General features: G+C 44.2%; 1 protein-coding gene across 1 annotated transcript in view; it reads right to left on the bottom strand.

The window, feature by feature from the left end:
- Positions 1 to 23002, bottom strand: part of LOC103072349 (calcium-activated potassium channel subunit alpha-1) — a 545963-nt gene that overhangs the window by 183817 nt on the left and 339144 nt on the right. Inside the window, exons 13-14 of the mRNA XM_007467587.1 lie at positions 19204 to 19273; positions 12405 to 12560 (exon numbers count right to left, since the gene is read on the bottom strand). Of these exons, the coding sequence (XP_007467649.1) occupies positions 12405 to 12560; positions 19204 to 19273 (226 nt within the window). The remainder of the gene's footprint in view (positions 1 to 12404; positions 12561 to 19203; positions 19274 to 23002) is intronic.

The raw sequence follows: 23002 nt of genomic DNA, 5'->3' as shown, positions 1-23002 counted from the left end.
AAAAAAAAAAAAAAAAAAAAAAAGAAAAAAAAGAAATATTGAGTGGGTCTATTAAATCAGATCTGAAGTCTTCCAGATTTAAGAACAAAGAAAATTGCCAAGGATATTAGGGACAATATATAATGACAAAAAGTTCAGCTCCTCAAGAAAATGCAACAATCCAAACATATATATCCTCAGCAGAGTTTCAAAATTCACAAAGCAAAATTTGATAGAACTAAAATAAACAAATCCATAATTATAGCTGGAGACTCAGCACTCATCTCATTGTAATGGATAGAACTAGTAGACATAAAATCAGCAAAGGGCATAGAACTGAACACCATCCACCAACTGGCCCTACTGAACATTTATAAAACACTCTACCCAACACTATATCAGGATATATATTCTTTTTAAGTTCACATGGAACATTCACCAAGATAGATTGTATAAAACACACTAACAGGGCTTCCCTGGTGGCGCAGTGGTTAAGAATCCGCCTGCCAATGCAGGAGACATGGGTTCAGGCCCTGGTACGGGAAGATCCCACATGCTGCGGAGCGACTAAACCCGTGCGCCACAACTACTGAGCCTGCGCTCTAGAGCCCATGCTCTGCAACAAGAGAAGCCACCACAATGAAAAGCCCGCGGACCGCAACGACAAGCCCGCACGCTGCAACGAAGCGTAGCCCCCGCTCGCCGCAACTAGAGAAAAGCCCATGCGCAGCAACAAAGACCCAATGCATCCAAAACTAAAATAAATAAAATTAAAACACACTAACAAATTTAAAAGAAGTGGAATCATACAAAGTAGGTTCTCTTACCATAATGGAATCAGACCACGAATAAATAATAGAAATGTAAGAGGAATATCTCTAAATACTTGGAAATTAAGCAACACACATTTAAATAACCCATGGGTCAAAGAAGTCTCAAATGGAATTATAAAATATTTTTAACTAAATGAAAAAGAAAATACAACATTTCAAAAATTGTGGAATGCACCTAAAGCAGTGCTTAGAAGGAAATATACAGCATTAGATGCTTATATTAGAAAAGTGTCAAATCAATAACCTAAGCTTCATTTAAGCTAGAAGAGTAAAATAAACCCAAAGTAAGCAGAAAGAAAACAGAAAAATAAAGAAAATAATGCAACCAAAAAACTTTGAAAAGATCAGCAAAATTTACATGTGTAAGACTGACAAAAAATGAAAAAAAAAAAAAAAAAGGAAGGGAGGGAGGGAGACACACATCAAAAAACCAAGGATGAGAGAGAGGTTATCATTACAGGCCCTGCAGACATTAGACAGGCAATAATAGAAAACTACAAACAACTTACAGACATCAGTTGAACAACTCAAATAAATTAGACTAATTCCTAAATTTTTCAAAAACCTCAAAACTGCGGCAACTCACTCAGGATTAAATAAATAACCTAAATAGACTTACAGCTATTAAAGAAATTAAATTAGTCTTTAAAAACCTTTGGGAAAAGAAACTGAGGCCCAGATCGTTTCACTAGTGAATATTCTACTAAACATTTAAGGAAAAGATAAAACCAATTCTACACAATCACTTCCAGAAAATAGAAGGGAAAGACTTGCAACTCATTTTATGAAGTCAACTTTACCCTGATACTAAAGCCAGACAAAGACAGTGTAAGAAACCTATAGAACAATATCTACTCACAAAATATATATATATATATATATATATATAGAGAGAGAGAGAGAGAGAGAGAGAGAGAGAGAGGGAGGGGGAGAAATAGATATAGATATAAATAAATCACACTATGACCAAGTGGGGTCTATCTTGGAATGCACAGTGGCTGGTTCAATATTCTCAAATCAGTCAGTGTAATCCACCATATTAACAGTGTAAAGAACAAAAACAACATGATCATATGAATTGATGCAGAAAAAGCACTTGGCAAAACTCGAAATCCATTCACAATAAAAACCCTCATCAAATTGTTAATAGAAAAGAACTTCCTCACCCTCAGAAGAACATCTACAGAACACCTACAACTAACATTATACTTCATGGTGAAACAATGAATATTTTCCCCCTAAGAGTAGGAATAAGTCAAAGACGTCCACTCTCGCTCCACGTATTCCATATCCTGGAAGAAGTCCTAGCCAGTGTAACACAGTTAAGGATTCAAGGTCAACGTAGAAAAATAATGTGCGTTTCGACATACCACCAATGCACAACTGGAAACTGAATTTTTTAAAAAATGCCACTTACAGTATCTCCCCCAAAATGTAATACTTATGTATAAATCTAACAAAAATGTACAGAATCCGCTTGCTGAAAACCACAAAACACTGATGAAAGAAGTTAAAGATTATCTAAGTAAATGGAGAGACCACGTTCATGGGTTGGAATCCATGTTCGTGGATGCCAATGCTCCCCCAAGTTGGTCTATGGGTTTAACACGTTTCAAAAGAGCAGTAGGATTTTTTGTAGGTATAGAAAAGCTGATCCTGAAATGTATATGAAAAGGCAACAACACTAGAATAGCCAAAGCAACTCTGAAAAAGAACACATTTGGAGGAATCATGTTACCTAATGCCAATTTTAAGCCACAGAGCATTATTCCCGGATCTTAAAACCCAATGGAATTTGTCTGGTTGGATTTTGAAGGTACTTGGGGCTGGTAGCTCCTTTCTTCCTTCCATTTTCTCCCCTTTGGAATGGGAATGCCTGTAACTGTTATCTTATGGCTGTCCTACTGTTATAGTTTAGAGGCAGAATACTTGTTTTCTAGTTTTATGGAAACTAGATGCCCTGCAAACACCTTGACTTTAGTCCAGTGAAACCGAATTCAGACTTTTGGCCTCCAGAAAAAGAAGAGAAAAAATCAGTTGTATGTAAGCAACTAAGTTTGTAGTAACTTATTATAGCAGCCAGAGGAAATTAACACATATGGTTTCAGTTCTCTTGGGAAGATACCTAGGAGTGGAACTGTTGGGTCATATGGAAACTCTCTATTTAACATTTTGAGAAATCCCGCAAATTTTCAAAATTAAAAACTTTATCTGGAAAAGACAGTGTTTTCTGGAAAAGACAGTGAAAAGACAGAAATTTTCCTTTCTTCCTCTTCTTGCCATTGTTTAACCCTCTGGATTGCATGTCCTCTTACTGATACGACCCCCCCGCCCCCGCCCCCGATTGGAAATCTACCATACTGCATTCTGACCCACTTGCGCCCTCCTTCAGAGGGTTGGGACTATGCTTTTGAGGTTTCTTACATTCCCCCTCAGCAAATAGGTCATCACCTCCCTCCCCTGATCCACTGCGGCACTTGACTTGAGCAACAAATTCCCCCACATGACAAGGCATTATGGTCTCGGGAAAACAACAGTGCCTGCCCTGGGTCTTTTCCGGACTAAGGTACCATGGAGGGAACGGGTGCAGATGTAAGAATTTCCCACCTTTGAAAAATGTCTTAATTTTTATAGCGTGTAGTTTGGCATGGTTGGAGAAACCTAGGATACTACTTTTACAAATATTGCAAAGTGAATTCTGTTCTTAGAAGCTATTGATTTGAATACAAAACCAAGTAGTGTTCATATCTGAGACATTTCTCCAGGGGAAGCAACGTGTAACAGTGGGGAAAGCACTGAGCTAAGAACCCAGCGATCTAGCATCCTCATGTTCCTTGCTCTACCAAATCCCATCCAGCATCATCTTCTATTTCCTCTTCTCCTATTTCTTCCTACCCTACAGGGGAGAAAGGGTCAGAAATGCCAGCTACTCCACATTAGGCACATTTCCCAAACGATACTCGATACCTGTGTATCAAATGAAAATAATTTAAGTTAAATGCATAGCTTATAAATTCTAAAGTGCTGTGCACACTTAGAGTGCTATGATAACTTTAAAGATCTTGACAAAATATCTCCCTTATCGAACCAATGGTGGTTTCTCACTTTGCACCCCCTAGATATGTAGAATGGCCACCTCAGAGTTCCAGGTTCCTCATCATTATTCTGGGCATAGATTTCTATTTGGTATCACTTTAGGGCAGTGATAACCAAGAGCTTTAATAAGGGAATCTGAGATTTTATTCCTAAGAGTTTAATAGCATTTTGAGATTTTTGCTTGAAAAATCACTGATGGTGCGTAGCACCCATAAAACCTAAGTTAGAAGTTGTAAGGGGGCGGCGGAAAGGCCAGGTGGATGCCCAGCTGCGCTCAGAAATGCACTCAATTAAAAAAAGGCCAATAATCTCTGAAAGAGCTCATTTTGATGTTGGACCAGAGGCTTGGTCAAGAGGGCCTTCCTTCACCTTAGTGACAATATCCTGCCAGCTGATAAGGGCCAGGGAGAGCGGCAGCTTCTCCTGGGTTTCACGCTGAGTCCTGGCCACGGCAGTTTCTGTGGCTCCATCCTCAACAGGCACAGGGCTTTGTATATTATGTAATCTTTCTGTGTTGCTTCCCCTTTGTTCAGTCCTTGCCAAGAGCCAAATAAAAGAATCCATATGTGATTACAGCTATAAAACCAAAAGGAAAATATTAGACAAAAATATAACATTTTGGGGTTTCTAAGTTTGTTTTACCTTTAATGCTAGGCAGACAGTTTACACAAATCATTTTGCTGCAAAGTAAAGAATAATGAATTAAATGTGTTCCCTGTCACCATCAATCATGTATGTTTGCCTTTGATTGACCAAACATATAAGACACATGAAATGACTTTCTAATCATGTTAGGGGGAGGGAGGGAGGGAGAAGGGGAGAAGATGGGGAAGGGGAGTTTCAACCTTTTTTATTTTATTCAGAAATTCCACTGACATTTTCTGGCAATTTTCTAACATGCCGTATGGGCTTCTCTTTGCTAATAATGTTTGCCTTGAGAATTTGTAAAGGTCTGAGAACTCTTTAATTCAATGTTCTAGAAATTACCAGGGCCAGAGAAGAACAGAATCCCTGTTAATAGTTCATGGATTAATTCTTTCTTCATTTGAAATTGTTTTCAGGGAAGTTGCTCTACGTTCAGGCGGGCGTTAGTCATCTTGGGCAGAGTCAAAGGCGTCGGTCGGGGGAGGCACACAGAGCCCCTGATCTGATGAGATTCAAGCAGTAAGGAAAGGGGATGCACAATGATGTTGACCCAAATGGGATACTGAGGTTTAGCAAATTCATTTCAATCCATGGCTGTTTATTTTGATTTGTGAATTTAAACAACACACTGACTGGATTTTCTGGCAATCGAAATGGTTTATAACCAAATCTAACCAGCCTCCACGCATCCTCGCCAAGGACTATAAAGCTCTGCATTTCAAGTGTCTACATGGAGTCAAAGCTCTTTAATTTGGCAAAGGAACCACGTACAGTAGCAAAGGAAGAAGGTTTCAGCACCAAAATCACCCCAAATTGTAAGTCCCTGCTGGTCCTGGCCCCACCCAGCTGTCTGGGATAAAGGCTGGTGACGCCAGGCTCCACCCAGCCATTCATTCATTCATTCGACATGCGTGTATTGAGGACCTCTTATGAGTCAGGTGCTGTTCTAGGCATCGGGAATACAGCAAGCAGCTCTAGGCTTCAGAGTGCTTACAGTGTCTCCGGGAAAAGAGGCAATTAAAAAATGCCGTGGAGAAAAACAAAGCCAGGAGAGTCGACAAGGATGTGCATGTATGGGGTGTGGCGGGACGGGGGACGCAAATTTTTAACATGCAATTTTGATGTTTTTTCACATGGAAACTTTATTCACCCCATGAAGCCTAAGAGAACATCTAGATCCTTCCCAGAGAATCTGGTGAAGGGGGACATCTACTCCCTGTAGGGACCCTCAGAAGCCCCAGAGAAATCTATGAGTTTGGTCACTTTCTTCCTGATCGTCCTGTATTTGCCAGGAAAACTGTTGATTCATAAAGCATCCCTTTATTACAGGTATACCATCTTCACAGAATGGAGAACTCAACATTTTAGAGATGTCAATGCTCCCAAGAAAGCCCCAAAACAGACCCACACATACAGTGCCATCTGGCTTTAAAAACAGGGACTGCTGGGTTACTAATAATATACTGTTTCTTAATCTGGGTCCTGGTTACGTGAGAGTGTGAGTTTGTAAATACTTAATAAGCTATCCATTTATCAGATGCACACTTTTGTTTGTATATTATACTTCAACTAAAAGTTTGCTTTTAATCTCTTTTTTCAAAATGCAATTCTAATGTTTTAGCAAAAGTTCCCCCTGAGAAATTAACACTGAGCAAGGATATGAGGGATTCGCTGGAGGGAAGCCATGCAGCTACGTAGGGGAAGAGCATTTCAGGCAGAGGGAACAACAAATGCAAAATTCCTAGACTAGCTAAATGGAGTGTGGATGATGTTTAGAAGCAGAAGAGTATTTAGGAGATGAGGCCAGTGAGGCCACAGGAACCCGACTGCTTGAGACCTAGAGATGTTTGTAAGAACTTTATTCTGATGAGATGGGACATCGCGGAGAGATTTACGTGGAGAGGGGTGACGGTATCTGACTCATGCTTGAGGAGGATGCTGTAATGAGAACAGACTAGAATAGGGGAGGGATAAGGGCAGAGCAGGGAGGCCAGTTAGGATGCCGGTATGATACTCTAGGAGATGGATGATGGTGGCCTGGATCTGATAGTAAAGTGAAGGTAGTGAGAAGTGCTCAGATTCTGGGCTTATTTTCCAAGTCGAACCAAGTGGATTTTCTGCTGAATTGAATATGGTACCTGAGAGGAAGAAAGGAGCTAAGGTGGAATCCAAAGGCTTTAGTCTGAGCAACGGGAAGGATGACCTTGCCAGTAGTGCAATGGGAGAAGACCAGGTTTACAGAAAAAGAACAGGAATTCCATTCTGGATAGGTTAGGTCTCAGAGGAGATGAAACATTCAAATAAAGATGTTGAGTAGCAATTAAATAAATGATACTGGGATCGGGTTCTGGATAGATATATAAATCTGGGAGTCATCTATATATCTAGGACTCCCGAGAATAAACGAGATTACTGAGGAAGTGAGTATACCTGTAGTGGGAGCAGCTCTCCACTGACAAGGGATGTCTGTAGAAGCCCTCTGTCATGATGCCATTTGTTATCAGGGTGATCACATTGCCCTTCAGTATGGAATAAGCAACAGTTTGCATCTCACTATCTAACTTACACCATGTGGGTTTACTTTGCAGGCAAATCCTCTACTCTGGCACCATTAGCATTTCCTCCTGGAGCAGAAAGCCACCTAGATCCCAGCCTTATCAGGTGGAGCCCTGGCCCCATTTCAGAGATTCTGTCACCCACCACTCTCCCACTCCACACAGGGTTGATCCCTGCTTCTAACATGCTTCCCTCATCTAGATGAATGTCTCTGGTCTCCAGAGCTTACACCCATTAGCCAATAAGAATCGCTTGTTATCCCCCAGAAGCACCTACTTAAGCCAATTAGCTTCACCCCCTGAATAAAGCAGAGTGTAACGTCATTTCCTTCTTGACAGCCCAGTTCATTTTGCCACCTTAACTCATCCCAGCCTAGGCTAATTCCTCACCTGTCTTGATGCAGTGGCCTCTGCTGTTATAGAGCTGGCCAGAGAGAAAGGCCAACAAAACCCACAGGATGGGGCTGTGCAAACATGTGCCCATACATCCCAGTCACAACAGAAGCTTCCTGAAACTTATGAGTGCCTCCTAGCCATAAGGATGACAGTGGGATTAGCGCACTGCTTGCAATATGGTAGGTGCCTGGGGAATCTCAACTGAATCAATATTTCCCGTAAAATAAGCTACAGAAAGTTATGAAGGTACACTCAAGGACATACTTGGAACCAGTGTACCTAGCTTAACATGTGAGTTTGTCAATTCCAAGTTTTACATCCTCACACAAGTTGCTGAACTTCCCTTAACCCACAGTGCCTGCCACTATAAAGAGGTGATAATAATGATGCCAGGTTTGGGCGGGGTCATTGTGAGAATTAAATGAGATGATGCCTATACAGCACTTAGCATAGGGCTTGGCACTAAGTTAGAACCCAGTATATTCCAGCTATTATTAAAGATTCTTGATTTCTATTTCCAGCTCCTAATGTTTTAATACATGCATATATACAAACACACATATGCACATAAACATAACCCCAAATAAAGGGACTAAAAACAATTCCCTTGGCTACAATTAGTGCCAGGACTCTGCATTGCTGACAGTTTATCGCAATATGGTAACAGCAATACTGAACAAATGGGAAATCCAGGTCCAGCAAAGTCCACCTCAACCAAGATACAATCTGAATAAGACGGGCCTGATTTCCCTGGTGCTTCCCCACTCAGAAACAGAAAATGTGATGGAGGGGACTGTGCTGTGATCAATATTAAGTAAAGTTCGCCCATAAATTCCAAATCTTGTAAAATAGGGAAAAAACACAAGAAGTGTATCATGTACTTCCTCCAATTTCATAATTGGTTTATTCAAACAAGAAATAATTATGGAGTACATACCATGTTCTAGGCTCTGTGTGTGTGTGTGTGTGTGTGTGTGTGTGTGTGTGTGTGTAAAATGGTAGATTAGCAGAGTTAAAATCGTTGGCGATCCTGAGAACAATTTATTGAATAAATGTGCTAAATTTGAAGACTCAGCATGGACTGAAAAGAAATTTTAAGTTTATCACCCTCTAAAACACAATACCCACACACAGAATTTAGCATGTCCAAGGACAGCTAATCCTAGTAAAAATAACAGCACAATTCACAAAGACGGCAGGTCAAGCCCCAGCTTGAAACCAGATATGTTGAAGACAAAGTTAAATATTACATGGTAAAACTCTAAAAACAAAAAAAAAAAAAAAAAAAAAAAAAAGTTTTTTTTTTAAATCAGTGGATCTTAAATTACATCCAAGTGAGGATGCCAAGGAGAGATACATGTGGCCACTTATTCACCGATGAGGCAATGACTGACAGGCTAATAAATAAGTTCCTTGTCTTAAGGGTCTTTCCAGAAGACATTAGGAATATTCTCACTTGAACCTGACAGGCGGGTGGTAGGAGATCAGGTATCGGTCAATGAACAGGAATGTTCTGGGCCTGGCTGATAACGTAGATGTTGACAAGTCACAGGAATCAGGGCATTTGCCTGCACTCCTTCAAGGCATTCAAGGGCGAGAGCTGGGTGCTGCTGGACAAAATGCTTCACCTGTTTCATGAGCAACAAGCTGCTGGGCCACAGGACCCCTGAGTGGCCAGCCTGAGCCTCTTTCATAAAGGTATTGTCTGTAAGGTTAGCATGGATTTGTTAAGCAAACCCCAGAACACCAGAAACTGCACAGGTCATGTCTTGAAGGTTAAGTGGAGCAAAGGACAAATAGCCAGAAACAAGTCTTTAATAGTAATTAGGAATTCTTAAGGAAACTTAAGGAAATCATTACCCCCAAAGATGTGGGCTAAAATTATAAACAGATTCCCAAAAAGTTTAGATCAATTCAGAGCTAGGCTTTCAGGGGCAACGACTTGGCGCCCTGGGGCAAAAGTGACCACGCTGAAAGGATAAACAGGTGCTCCCCCGTATTTCCTGGTACCTCAGGGCTGGGTCTCTTTGGTAGCTTCCATGTATCAGTAGTCCCTCTCTCCTTCATAGAACCTTACTACCCTCACTGTCAGTCTTGGCTTTTTGGTCTCATGCATTCTAAAAGCCTGGTGGACAGTCACTGTGACATATCATCCCTGTTTCAGTCTTGTTCTTTCTTCTTTCAGCAGGGGCAGAGTACCATGTATTCTCTAGGAGTAAAGAACAGATATCATACCTGCCCAGGGCCAGGGAGAAGATGAGCTCACACTCCACCTCTGGCTTCCAGAAACACTAAGCATTCTCAAGGGACCAGATGCTGCCAAAGCCTCATCCCACTGCTTTCCATCCTAACAGGCCTGCCTGTCCCCATGGAAGTGCTGATGAATTCCCTGCTGTAGGACACACTGCTGTAGGACACATTGTAGGGGACAGTGGGGAAGGAAGCCATTTCTGCAAACAGTTATCCAGGTAAAGATTCCCTTTTCCATTCAGTGCCCCAAATAAAAATAAGTAAAGGCTTTGTGATCCCTGGAATGGGAGCTAGTAAATAAAACATGCCAAGGAGAGCATCATTATGGTGTTTATTATGACCTAAAAGAGACAAGGGTCTGGGATCTGGAGAGTACAAAGAGGACACTACAGAATGGGGAGCACGTGCTTTCAATTGTCTCTATCTCAAATGAAAAAAAAAATATGAAGGGAAGCCTTGTTATTTCCAGGTCATGTGCCTTGGCAAATTCCAACACAAAGATCACCTGAGTGTCAAAAGGTCATATTCAGAGAGCTACCTCCAAACATGGAGGAGTTGGTCCCGGACAGAAAGAACATGGTAACATAACCCTGGGAGGGAAATGTGTTTTGAGTTACACCAGGGCCTGGTTGGGCCTCTCCCACAGGCCCTCCTAAACAGGAACTTGGCAGTGGGATTAGCTGGGCTGGAGGGGACGTCCTTGGCTGCAGAGGTGAGGCCCTTCAGGGTCTTGAGGAAAGTTGGACAGAGGTTCTTTCTCCCTGCTGCTAATAACACTGAAGAATCAGCATCACATTCATTTTATTAATTTTCTTGACAGGCAGCTCTAGTTTCCAGGCAGGCACCACAAAATCAAAACATACGCATGTCAAGTGCCCCATGTGTGGTGGGGCCCTGCCAAGGCCATGTTCATCAACACCAGGAAGCACAGCCCAAGTCCTCAGACATGTGCTGGTCCTGTGGGTAATCCCCTGCTGGAAGAAACCCCCGGAGCTTGGCTGGACCAGCCAGAGGAGCTCCCTTGGTGACAGTCCTTTATCCTGGTCTGGGCTCCTTGTGTTGAATATAAGAGCCCTGGGAGACACCAGGCTGCCTCTGGCTTTCGGGCTTGTCTCTAAGTCCAGCCACAAAGACCTTCCTGCCGCCTCCTTTTGCCTACATTCAGCTGTATCCAGGCAGGGGACTGGCAGCCTGGATTAAAGAAGCCATTTAAAGGAAAGCCATGTCCTTATTTGTGAGCTGGGTCTGAGCCAGGAGTTCTGCGGAGTCGAGGTCTTTGGGCATATAGTAAGTAAAGAATTTTTTAATCAAGGCACCCATTGCTAAAGTGATTGAACGGACTCCAAAACAATTTGTTCTTTTACGTAGAGTAACGTTAACCATAAATTGGTGAAATAATGAGGTGGGTACAGAGGGTGAGGACCTAGAAAGAAATCCTGTTCTAAGTCACACAGCTTATGGATGCCAAGGGTGAGCCCTGACATGGAGTTAGTTCATCACCTGCATCTTCATCCTTCCCACGCATCCCTCTCACTGCATCCAGGGCCATTTCCTCAACCTCACCGAATAACTTACTGCCGGTGGTGGACACAGCAACAATGGTAGCGAAAGGCTGGAGACCTCACACCTTCGATTTCAGAGTTTCTGGCCCCTCTGCAGGGTCTCCCGGTAACACACTCATTTCCCACCTCAACCACCAGTAATTCAGGAAGGGGAATGTAAATAAATGAATAACAGGGAGGAGACTATAAGGCCAGATCCTGAGCTAATGGCCACCAACGCCAAATCAGGGAGGCCCAAACGAGACAGGATTTACTGCACCGGTTTGCTACCTTGGCTGTCCAGGCTGAGCAATCCAAGGATAAGGAATGGTGTCATCACTAAGAGCTCCAAAAGCCCTCTTGGTAGGGTCCTGGACCCTCAACCTGGTGTCCTGGAAACACTCCTGGCCCGGCCTATGAGGACAGAGTTGGGTCTTTCTTTGTCTGAGTTGGTCCAGTGGGCAGGGGCCACTTTGGAGGGGCTGAGCAGCCAGCCCTGTGGGGTGAATCACTGACCGGGGATGAGCATATCCAGACTGCCTGTCTCACGGTGTAAAGGGCCCCGCTGCCCACGACTCTGTTAGTTCCTCCTCTGACTCTCCATTCAAACAACCATGGCATGTCAGCCCCGCTGGCCTCCTTGATTGTGCAGAAATAAATAAATGAATTATGTTGTTAGGGTTTGGGCTTCGGCACAAACACATGGTCTGCATTTCTCTGCACAGTGAGAGGTCCACCAGCCACTTGATGTAAAAGAGCAAAAGGATAATTCTTTTCTTTAGGCGCTCTGGTGCCATATGGAATGTATATAAATCATAGTTTTGTTTTAACAGTGGAGACTTTGTTGATAGATAAACATGTGGTTTATCTAAAAAAAAGAGAGGATTGTGCTTTGAACAATCATTTAATGGCCGTGGATGTGCTAAATAAAAATAAAAACATAATTTTCAAAGAAGCTGGCCTCGCGCCCAAATCTGTAACAAGGAACTTCTCCTTAACCAAAGTGGTTAAAGCCCGCCGATCTGTTTTGAGTTTAAGCTGTGCTCTCTACTCAACCCCACGACAAATTGAATCCGGGGCTAATGTGCTCTAATAGGACGAGACGTTACCTTTATGAATGACCTCATGGAGAAGAGGTTGGCAAGCATGGTGGAGAGGCCTTGAGCCAGGCAGCTCTGGGCGATGAACCCCAGCTTCAGCTCTGCGAGGCAGATTGCATCATCCCCCTCTTTCCAATTCCAGCTTGGGATGTTTAGCAGATGGGCCTGCGGAAACAAAAACAGGTACGAGACCTTTCTTCGTTAAATGTTCAATTGGTTAAAATCTCCTCTGGGAAATGCAGCATTGCCCAACAGCTCAGGGTCACCCAGACTCAGCCTTCCTTTCCCTTGCCTGGGTCTGGTGTTTGATGCTTTATTCACCTCTTCTGTTCATCAGACTTCAGTCTCTCTGGAACATTGCTTCTGTACCTACCAAGCCCAAGTCCTCCCCTTGGGTTTGTCATTGAGCCAAATAGAGTCCAGAGGGAATTTCCTCCTGTGACAGACACGTCAGCCCGTGCTACTAGGATGTCTGGCTAGGTTGCTCTAAACTGGCTCCTCAAAAAACCTTAAGACTGCCAGACGCCTGGGCATTTTAGATGTCGTTTTTTTGTCTGCCTTCCCAGAACGCCTGCTCCATGGCTCCCAAGCTTGAGTGGGCACCAGAATCACCTGAAGGGTTTACACTAACGCCAATTGTCGGGCCTCCCCCACAGGTTCTGATTCTTTGGGGGGAGGGTAAGGCTGGGGAATTTGCATTTCTCACAAGTTCCGAGGTGACGCTGAGCTAGCAACCACATTTCAAGAAGCACTGCCCTAAATCATCCGGCACATCACAGTGGAGATGTGTTACAATCTCTTGCAGATGGACTGCTCCTATTCAACAGTGAAGTCAGACCCTGCGATGAGGACCCAGAGGCAGGTTCATCCAATTATTTTTAAGTGGCAGGAAGCAGAGAGTCAGAGATGATACAGTGGATGAAAGAATCAAGGGTTGAAAGTTCTCCAGAGTTGGAAAAATGGGCAAACATCTACAAGATTTAAAAGAACTTAGTATCAAATACAGCATTTAGGTTAAAAGAAAAACTCAATTGTTTAAATCCAAAATGTGAAGCCCTGACTTGGCAGACATGAGGGGACAGGAGAAAGAACAAAACAAAACAAAACAAAAAATCTTGTGTGTGAGTAACTAAAACTCCCCAAAAGAAGTCAATCTCGTGACAGATTACAGAAAAAGCCAGCGCTAGCTTGTTAGAAGTGGTCTTCAGATCATGGGAAATACAAAGGTTTCCTTCTGTTGTGAACTGGTCAGGCTAGTTCCCTGGCGCTTGATCTAGTTGTGACAGTCAGATTTTGAAAGGGAAATTGATAACTGAATAACTCCCAGAGAAAAATGACAAGCATAAGACGAGACGTGGGTTCTAGAAAACATCTTCGGAGGAACAGTTAAGAGAGCGAGCAGCCTTTGGTCTGAAGCAGGGCCACTCCTCCAGGGAGACAGGATAGTTATCTGTGAACACCTCGGGTGCTGCTATGAGGAGGAGAGATTAGACTTGTCTTGCTTTGTTCCAAGTGCCAGAATTAGGAATGACTGGTGTATATTACAAGAAAGCACTTTTTAAGCTTGTTTTATAAAGGAAATCTCTAAGGATGTAATTTGTCTAAAAAATGGAGAAAGCTGCATCCAGAAATGCAAGGTCTTTTTCCCTAAAACTCAGTGCGTGTTTCTCCAAGTCTCAGTAGATAGACTGTTGCTTTGCACAGGAGGCTGAGTCAGAGCTCTTCGAGGCTCCTGCTAATGTCAAGACTCTATGACCCTGAAATTACTGTTTCTCTCCACATATCAGCAAACGCAAGGAGCATGAAGGAGGTATATATGCAGGACAATATACGACACGTGTGCTGCCAGGAGGAGATGGAAGGGTCCACTGTGGAGCCAAGACCAAGTGCACTGGCTCTGTGCTTGGCTTTCAGAAATACCACTCTCATGAAACTGCCCCTTGCAAAATCCTGTTCTGTTAACAATCTTGTGGATCCTAACCCGGCAGTGTTTACTCCTGGAAGATTCTCCCTGATGAGAGCTGTTAAAATAGTCCCATGTGTGGGCAGGAGCAGATGGGAATTTCTGTCAAGCTGAGTATCAGAGACCTTCCCACATCATAGACTCCATTCCAGCAATTAGCCCTGCCCTGTACCCCATTTCTCTCCCTACCCCTCACTGGCTTAAGAAGGCCACTTTTCCCCTTTACTTCCCTGGCATCGTAGGGAATACATCAGGCTAAGTGGAGAAATACTCATTTGCATGAACGTCATCTGAGAAGAATGAGGAGAAATTAAATCTAAGTCATGAACAAGTAAATCATCAAGTGTGAAAGGAGATTTGGGTGGTCCAAGCCCCGGACAGACACCGTGTAACCTTCATGGCAACTCCAAATAAACAAACAAATCTTTTTAAGATGGTTTCTCACATCCCCATATGCCATCCAGGGTATGAAGTCTAGGATTTTATGTCTTGGGTCCCTCATGTACCCATCTGGTATTGAGTTCCTTAGACATATTTTGCATGTTATTACACAGAAAAGTCAAGTTCGTTTCATTTCTCAGCTTCCTCTTTTGGCCACCGTATCTTTCCCAGTCGTGGGGCAGGGAGCCACAAGGGACATGCCAAAGGCTGGAAGGTCTGTGTGCACCAGACAAAGAAGGGTGACTGACCCAGGAACTCAACTTGTTTGTTTCTGGCAACTCTGTCCTTTTTCATTTGAGGGAGCTTTCGGTCCAGTGTCCAGTGGAAGACGCCAGTTTTACTACACAGGAGTCTAGAGGCAAATCCTCTCTCATCTGGAGAACCAGCCCTGCTAAGGCAGGATGAACAGGACTGGGGCTTCCCTCTGTTTGAGGTGAAAGGAACGTGAAAACAGGCTGTCCTGGAAACCAGGAGAGATGAATTCCAGCCCCAGTGCCATCTCTCGCTACACACGCTACGTTAGGGAAGCTGCCATGAGGAAGAAAGAAGGTCGTCTCCGAGAAAACACTTCTGCTCAAGTGTAAGGGTTTACAGTGAGAAAGCTCAAAGAACTTGCATCTCCATTCGGCCACTGGGACTTGGCTTCAGGTCAGAGACAAAGACCTCTTTCTGTAGAGTCTGCTGGGAACATTTTAAAAGTCCACTAACAGCTAAGTCATCAGGAGGGAACCTTTCCAAGACGTCCCAAAGCATTCTTTCCTTTGAGAGTTTTAAGCCATCTGCACTCAAATCAGACAATGCCCCTGTGCCGTCTCCTTTCCATGCTGGGAGATGGTGAGGCTGAGTGTTTCTCTCCCTGAATTCTGCTGGGGGTAAACAGATCCACTTTGGAGAACCTCCATCCTTCTATAAGTCCTACTCAGAGGAAATGCAGTTTGGCTCAACAGCCTGTGGCTCTACTGAATGAGAAGGTGGCAGTTTTGGCAGTTCTGTCTCTTAGCTCACTGGCTGCCAAGTGACCATGAGTTGTACCCACCAGAGACGCTCTGAGACAGAGCTCAGACCCACGGTCTGCAGTCACACTGGGATACTAAAATGCACAGATGGTCAAATGAGGACTAAATGGGATAATGGATGTCAAAGCTCTTTTAAAACCATAAAATATGACACAAATGTCTGAGATTACTATGATGACAAACTCAGAACGAGTTTTATATGGAGAGAAAGAAGACAGCTTCCCTACATCCCTCCAGGTCCTAGAATAGCACCATCATTAGATCACGGGGGATTGAAATTCTTTATCTTTTAAATCTGATATCCAATTATGGAATTAACTATCCTTTGGAATATGCTGACAATGATATAAGTGTACATGTATGTACCAGGTTCTTTCCAGAAAACAAGTTTTAATGGATGGAGATCTCTGGGCATCTAGTCATGGGTACAGAGAAAGTACCAAGAGAGGAAGAAAAATAATATTGTAACGGTAGATAGGAGGATCTTAAAAAACAGCAAAATTAAGTCAAAACTACAATGCGATATCATCTCACACAGGTCAGAATGGCCATCATCAAAAAATCTACAAACAGTAAATGCTGGAGGGGGTGTGGAGAAAAGGGAACCCTCTTGCACTGTTGGTGGGAATGTAAACTGATACAGCCACTATGGAGAACAGTATGGAGGTTCCTTAAAAAACTAAAAATAGAACTACCATATGACCCAGCAATCCCACTACTGGGCATATACCCTGAGAAAACCATAATTCAAAAAGAGTCATGTACCAAAATGTTCACTGCAGCTGTATTTACAATAGCCAGGACATGGAAGCAACCTAAGTGTCCATCGACAGATGAACGGATAAAGAAGATGCGGCACGTATATACAATGGAGTATTACTCCGCCATAAAAGGAAACGAAATTGAGTTACTGGTAGTGAGGTGGATGGACCTAGAGTCTGTCATACAGAGAGAAGTAAGTCAGAATGAGAAAAACAAATACAGTATGCTATATGGATATAGAACAACAACAACAACAAAAACTGGTTCTGAGGAACCCAGGGGCAGCACAGGAATAAAGACGCAGATGTAGAGAAGGGACTTGAGGACACGGGGAGGGGGAAGGGTAAGCTGGGACGAAGTGAGAGAGTGGCATGGACATATATACACTACCAAACATAAAATAGACAGCTAGTGGGAAGCAGTCGCATAGCACAGGGAGATCAGCTCGGTGCTTTGTGACCACCTAGAGGGGTGGGATAGGGAGGGTGGGAGGGAGGGAGACGCAAGAGGGAAGAGATATGGGGACATATGTATATGTATAACTGATTCACTTTGTTATAAAGCACCATTGTAAAGCAATTATACTCCAATAAAAATGGTTAAAAAAAAAAAAAAAAAAAACCCCAGCAAAATTGTAAAGCAAGGTGAAGAATGTCTATTTGCAGTTCTCAAGGAATGAGATGACAAATAATGACCAGTAGACTTCCTGTTCTTTCTCTGCAGGAGAAAAATGAAATGATAAAGAGCCCTGTAACAAAGTCACTATGACCCTTTCACTCTCACACATCTTATAAGGACAAAGTCTCATAAGTGACTTTTCCTAACTCTGAAACCCAAATAGATTGGGGTGGTTCTAAACAAAATGCGTTTTAAGCAAATAATCATGGGTCGGTTGATGTCTTCATCACCGTTTTTGAATAATGATAAGGCAGAGGTTTGTGACAGATGTTCAGCTTGCTATGATAAGCTTGCTATGATCGTGTGGATACTGACCAGTGCCATCTGGATCCTAGGTCCATGGAACTATTTCTGAGTTTGACAAGAATCACAGAGCTGAAATCCTCCTTAATTCCTTGAAGATGCTGCATTAGCACTCATTGGAAGGAGAAAAAAAGCAACTGACATCCCTTTCTAAACATACAACATTAGTTTTCCTATTCAATCTAAATTCAGCCCCAAATCTAAACAACAGCTTAAAGCACTCCCACACTAAATGAAATTTCAAATCACAAAGGAAAGAGGGAGAGTTCCTTGCCTCGGGAGCTGTCACCGGCCACAGCCCTGCTGATAAAATTCACCTCCACCTACCAGGGCTGCTGTCAAAGAACTTCTCCAGTTTGATGCCGGTGAGTTACCAATACCCTCACTTTCTCTCTTCAGTGTCCTGGGTTTTCCAGAGACAAACAGGACACTGTGACCAACCCACTGGCTGGAGCACGGCACAGCCGGCAGTGGAGCCACCTGGGAGGGCTGGGCAGCAGTGGGCGGTGGGCAGCAGCCCGAGCGGCAGCCCAGTCACCGACAGCAGGCTCCACAGTCAAGAACGCCTCCGATGGGCTTTCACACAGCGAAATGGGGCAGCGCTTGCCAGCAATTAAGAAGTAATGGCATGGCACTGGCGCATCTGGCAGAAGGGAGTCCTCTCTGGGTCACCGGCCTGCTATTTCGTAGGGAATATGGCCCATAAGATGGGACACACGCTCACTCACAACCCAGCAGGGAGTGATTCTGTCCAGACAGGACACCTGGTGGCAGGTACTGAGCAGCCTCCGGTCTCTCATAACTGGTTCCATGTCAAACACAGAAAGGTGCCACCTTCCCTCCCCCAAAGCTGTTTTCCTGGGAGTCTACTGATGGCCGAGCAAAGGAGCATTGCCTTTGAATGAGAGACAGGACTCTGGTTTACGGAGAAATAATCACAAGGGAAACAGCACAGACTCCAACATTTGTTTTCTTCCTGATCGCTCTGTAAACTGTAACACTAGGAAAATTCCTTTATGTTTAATCTCTGGATAGCCAACTATTTTCCTAAATTCAACGGTGCAAATTCTCATCTTGAATTTCAGGATGCGGTTTTCCATATTCTCCACCCAGCACGTGGTCTGTCCCGCCAAGTTCACCTGGTCTCAGATAGAAAAGTGCTCACTTGCCTGGGACACTCTACACCTTGACTGCAAAATCCCTGAGGGCACAGAACAGGGCTTCACTATTTCCACCGGGACTGGGGGGGCGGTGTGGGTGAGGCCTCCTGTTGACCACACAGTAGTACTCAATAAATACCCATGGAAGAAATGAGTGCGGCACATAAGAATTCGAAGTTGTTGGAATGAGATCTAAAGACACATCAATAATTCTGAACCTAGGGAACCAACAGATGCTTCCTGAACGAATGAGTCAATACGTGAAGGTGTTTCCCTCCAGTGCCCAACTGCAAACGAGGTGTTTGGACTGAAGAAACGTCCCAGGGAGGTTTTTACCCACCACTCCTCTTTACCCAGGCCTTTGGATTGCATTGGTGTGTGTGCTCGTGCATGTATGCACATGCGTGTGTGGCTGTCTGGGAAGGGGGAAGAGCCGGGACCCCCGTGTGCATCACTGAGCCTGCGACAGGCTCTCACAGCCCTACCTTGTTATGATACTGCAGCATCTGAGTGATTATTCTTATCTTCGGGTGGTAGTTCTTTATGGAGATGACTCTGAAAAAGAAAAGAACAAAAGCTGAGCCAGGGTGTGCCTCACCCTTGGAGTCTGATGGGAAGATTAATTTGATTACAACCAAATGGAGTGAATGTAGGGCCAGCAGCCTGGACCTTCAGAGAGGGTGCAGCCACTGGGCCAAGTTACACTGTGTTTCCACTGCCATACCCCGTGGTCGTGTGAAAAGGAAATCACAGAAAGGCCACAGACCATGTCCTAGGCATAAAAGAAGAGAGAGGTCCCGTGGTGTCTCGGTGATGGCATGTGTGTACCGGGCATGGGGGTTCTGGAGCAGCGGTCACGGGCTTATTGCCCACATGGGCCTGTAAATAAAACAAGCTCAACTCATGGGGCCAACAGAGGTTTGCCATCTCACATACCCTAGGGAGGAGCCCGGAAACGATTTGCTCTGAGTCCAATTCTCCAAGTTAACAACATGAGACAACGTGACAAATCATACAAGCAGCCTGACAAATGATTCTAATTGTCACGCACACATGGCCACTGTCACAAAAATGATTTCTGAGCAGGGCTCTTAGGATGGGCCTATCGAATCACACGACTCAGCCTGTGATAGCTAACAGCATCTAAACAATGACTTTGATGCCGGTTACAGTTAAGTGTCAAGGCCTCGGGGAGGTCATGGGCTGGTGGAAAATTCCCCCCAACTGCTCTCAGTCCCTACTTAGTATTAACTACCGCCAGCCCCTACTACTCTAACCCTCCCTCCTGTTCCCCACAACAATCACTGTGCTGCAAGGGGAGGGGCCGGGAGCAGAGGAACAGAAACACCTGCATTCCAGTCCCAGCTGCTACACTAACAAACTGAGTGACCTTCAGGAAATCCCTGGACTCTCCGTGACTGTTTCCTCATCTGGACATTGGGGGCAACGGTACCTGCTTTATGTATTTCACAGGCTTGGTATGAGCAGCACATGAAAAACCAGATGTGGAAATGCTTTGAAATCATTAAAAGCTCTCTCCACATGCAAGTTATGGTTTTTGTCATTACCCACTCTGTCAGAGATGACACTGTACATTTCCTCCTGTGACATGGAAGGCTACAGACTGGGATTCCACAGAAAGGCCCACCTCCTAAGCCTCATCGGAAATGCGAGTGCACTGGTCATGACCACCCCACAACTTCCCACCAGGAAATGCCCTATGCTTCATCCCTTTTCGTGCAAAGATGGAGAGGAGGCAGCCGGGGAGCAGTTTTGTCTGAAAAGCTGCCACTTGGGAGTTTAGGAAATGGATCACGCGGAAGCCTCTCCCTGCACAAATTCACCCTTTTGGGCTTTTGCACTTGAAGGATTTCATTTTATTTTTGAAAAAGTGTTGTGTTGGCCCATGCTTATAATTCAAGGACTTTGAGCCTCTGTCAGCCCTCGGAATTCAGTTCACAATATCAGCCAGTTTTCTGCATTAGCTCATTTCAAATGGATCTTTGACATTTTAATTTCAAAACAGGCAGATTGGTCTCATTAAACTAAGGGGAAAGGAGGATTATACAAATAAGGGAAAGACAGATCCCTTCTTTTAACCCTGAGCTTCCCATTTCCTTTTGCTCCCTGGGCCTTAGTTCTGATTCCGTTAATGAATGGCTGAATCACATTTCTGCTACTACCTTTTTCAGTCATTTTCACGCCTTGGCATCACGCCAATCACCCAGGTACCCTGTATGTCTTCATATTAACCCTACTGTAGTCAGGGCTTAAGTAAAATATTGTGACTAAGAGAAATGCCCACCTCAAAGCTATTATCATTTCAATTATTCACTTAAAAAAAAAAAGGCAGTGCCAGCCCTAAATTTCTCTGTGGGGTAAAACATTAAGCTTCCTCTTCTTTTGGCTTTCCATTTGAAATTTTGAAAATAATGTTCCCGAAAACCTACATTTTTGCCACTTCAACTGACACAAAAAAACGTGAAGGACACAAATCCTAGTTCAAGGAAAGGGCCAACTGATGCACCCTAAGCTGGGGCTGTGACTAGTTAGGGGACAGGCTCAGGTGTGGAAGCAGGTCCCCATTCCACCATCTCCCTGCAGCCTGGCTAGGCCAGTGCTTTCAGGAGTCCATGCATCAACTCTCTTAAGATGACTGCACTACGCATACTCCTGAAGAAAAGTGAGTAGAAAGAGAATATTGTGCCAGATGTTGCTTGCCAGACGCAAGGACCGATGCTGAGTGGAGGATGTGCTTCAGAGGAATTCTGCCCCCTCACTGACGGGAAAGCTCATGTCACCTGGGGCCACTGAGTGAAAGCAAAGCGAAGGAGATGCGAGCATTGTAATGGTGCAAAGGCAACTTCCCTACCCTCTGTCTCAGGTAAATTCGCAGGACACAGTAAACCAAGCTGTAGGGAGAGGGGAATCTTGGTCTAGACCCAAAGGATGGCTGTTTGCAATTAGGCAAGAGTTCCTGGGAATCTAGTGGGAGTGAAATGTTTCCTCTTGGTTCATCTCTTCTCCAGAAGGTTCTCTTTATTACCTCCTCCTCCTGAAATTTATGCTGCAGGAGAGAAGAATCCAAAAGGGTTTTCACTAAGTGGAGCAAAATATCTTAACTTTGTAGTCATTTCATAGTCCCAAGATGTCTGGAATATGGGTCTATACAAAGAACAAAAATGGAACAGTTTTCTCCTGAAATAAGAACAGAATAAGGAGCAGGAGTTGGCCAGAGAACGGCCTCAGGTGGGCCCTGCGCGTTTACGAGAAAGGCACTGGGCAGTGTTTTCCAAAGAGTGACCCCCCACCTCCCCTAGCCCTGCCAGGAGATGTTTTTTTAAAAAAAAAAAAAAAAAAAAAAAAAAAAAAAAAAAAAAGGAGGGGGAGGGGCCTGTAGTCAAATAGGTTTGAGAAAGTCTCTCTAGAACATTATCTTAGAAATTCATATTAGTATTCAAAGCACTGAGGAGGCATTCAGGGGGAAGAAAACTATTTCAGGGGACTTCCCTGGTGGTACAGTGGGTGGGAATCCGCCTGCCAAGGCAGGGGACACGGGTTCAAACCCTGGTCCGGGAAGATCCCACATGCCACGGAGCAACTGAGCCCGCGTGCCACAACTACTGAGCCCACACGCCACAACTACTGAAGCCCACGCACCTAGAGCCTGTGCTCCGCGACAAGAGAAACCCCCGCAATGAGAAGCCCGCGCGCAGCAACGAAGACCCAACGCAGCCAAAAATAAATAAATAAAGTAATTAAAACAAAAACAAACTATTTCATTTGGGGAAACTGGTTGAAACAAGCTGATTGGTTAACAAACCCCTCTTTGTGGGAAATATTCATCTATGTGTGCTTTAGACACACTCGGAAAGCTCTAACCTGGGGCTCCCCAACCTTGGCACTATTGACATTTGGGGCGGGCTAATTCTCTGCTGTGGGGGGCAGTCCTGTGTACTGTAGGATGTTGAGCAGTAACTCCGGCCTCTACCCAGCAGACATGAGCAGCACCGTCCCCTAACTATGAGAACCAAGAACATCTCCAGCTATTCCAAACTGTCTCCCGGGAGCGAAATCGTTTACAGTTCAGATTTCTCAGGCCCACTCCCCCTCAGGGAACATGGTACCTTAGTTCAGGCCTGCTCCCAATGAAATCTACCTTTCCTTCGCTAGTCCTCCACCCCAAGACTGGTTGTGAGCCCCAGAGCTCCTAGAGTGTGTGTGTGTGTGTGTGTGTGTGTGTGTGTGTGTGTGTGTGTGTGTGTGTGTGTGTGTGTGTGTGTG

This window comes from Lipotes vexillifer, unplaced genomic scaffold, assembly GCF_000442215.2.
Source record: "Lipotes vexillifer unplaced genomic scaffold, Lipotes_vexillifer_v1.1 scaffold1662, whole genome shotgun sequence".
In the NCBI taxonomy this organism is placed as follows: Eukaryota; Metazoa; Chordata; class Mammalia; order Artiodactyla; family Lipotidae; genus Lipotes; species Lipotes vexillifer.
The sequence above is the reverse complement of the archived record's forward strand: the minus strand, read 5'-3'. Positions and strand labels throughout refer to the sequence as shown.